A 1,568-nucleotide genomic window follows, 5' to 3' on the forward strand; every position below is an offset into this window, starting at 1 on the left:
TTCTCAACATATTAAATGCACACTTAGGCCATGTATGAAATTTATTTTTTATATAGGCTGTGTTGAAGCCACGCAGATTGCATTTTTTTCTGTAACCTATTATCAGATTTAAATTGCTGTGATTATGTAAATGAAACCATGCGGTTACCTATCTCAAAAACAAATTAATATATAGTTTCATATTTTTATTGTATGTTTGTGTGTGTGTGTGTGAGAGAGAGAGAGAGAGAGCGAAAGAGACCTGCAGACAGTACACATTTTTTTGCGCAGCGTGGTCTAAACTACGGTAGAACATACGTCATCATAGGGCGACGTCTCTGACGTTAGGAGTGGCGACAGTTCTCAGTTTTATTATTTCCATTATTTTTTGTTTTTAGAGACTTACTTTGCCGTTTCATGATAAATTAACAAAGCGCTTTTGTACTTTGCTACCTGCTGCCTAATACCATCTGTGTAGTGGATGGACTAACTTATATTTGGACAAAGAGTAAGTTAACTGATGCTACCGCAAACATGTCTCAGTGAGCAGAAGGCTAAAGTTATCTTGTATCCTTGTTCTGTTTATTTCGTCCTGTTTTAGGCCGTTTTGCAGGCATTTTGTGCAGAAACAGCCATGTTCCACAACAGCTCACAGAGAAAATACTGGATTTTTAAAAGTGAAGACGAAGTTGAGCAAATGAGATTCAAGGCTAATCAGACATTCCGTCACAAGATATTTGGAAGTGGGAAGGTAAATAGCACATAAATAAATATTACTAAACAAGGTCTCTGTGTGATAGAGACTTCACCTCGCCTTGTCTCTCTGTGTTACGCAGCCTGGGTTGAGTGAGTCCATATTCTTGGAGCGCCATGAGGAAGACGTTTTATTTAGACACTATGAGAGAAGGCTGCTCGACTTCTGCAACGCTTTTAAGCCAGTGATGCCAAAGTCTGTTGTGGTATGTACAACATGTGCTTTCTTTCTATAGTCGTTAGTAAAACATGACTTCATTATGTGTAGGCATGTGAAAAATGTGTGTCTCATCTGTGCAGAGTACAGCCATCATGTTCTTCAGAAGATTCTACCTGAACAACTCCATTATGGAGTACCACCCTAGGATTATTATGTGAGTAGTGCTGATCATGGTAAATACGCACAGTGATAGAAGAGAACCTATTTAATGGAAACATCTCTTCATTAACGTTTTTTCTGGTTATACACTTATCAGCCATAACATTATGACCACTGGCAGGTGAAGTGAATAACACTGACTATCTGTTACAGTGGCACCTGTCAGTGTGCGGGGTATATTAGGCAGCAAGTGAACATTCAGTCCTCACAGTTGATGTGTTGGAAGCAGGAAAAACAGGCAAGTGTAAGGATCTGAGTGACTTTGACAAGAGCCAAACTGTGATGGTGAGATGACTGGGTCAGAGCATCTCCAACACTGCAGGTCTTGGTAGGTGTTCCTGGTCTGTAGTGGTTAGTACCTACCAACAGTTTCTAAGGAAGGACAAATGGTGAACTGACGACAGGGTCGCCCACGGCTCACTGATGATGAGGTTGACCTACTGTAGATTAAACTTTT

At 40.2% G+C, this 1,568-nt stretch overlaps 1 protein-coding gene across 1 annotated transcript in view; it reads left to right on the forward strand.

The window, feature by feature from the left end:
* The first annotated feature begins 302 nt into the window (after nt 1-302).
* ccnh (cyclin H) overlaps nt 303-1,568 on the forward strand; it is a 6,576-nt gene continuing 5,310 nt past the window's right edge. Inside the window, exons 1-4 of the mRNA XM_020594386.1 lie at nt 303-487; nt 581-730; nt 816-938; nt 1,033-1,106. Of these exons, the coding sequence (XP_020450042.1) occupies nt 614-730; nt 816-938; nt 1,033-1,106 (314 nt within the window). The 5' untranslated portion in view covers nt 303-487; nt 581-613. The remainder of the gene's footprint in view (nt 488-580; nt 731-815; nt 939-1,032; nt 1,107-1,568) is intronic.

Source organism: Monopterus albus, unplaced genomic scaffold (assembly GCF_001952655.1).
Source record: "Monopterus albus unplaced genomic scaffold, M_albus_1.0 scaffold23.1, whole genome shotgun sequence".
NCBI classification, from domain to species: Eukaryota; Metazoa; Chordata; class Actinopteri; order Synbranchiformes; family Synbranchidae; genus Monopterus; species Monopterus albus.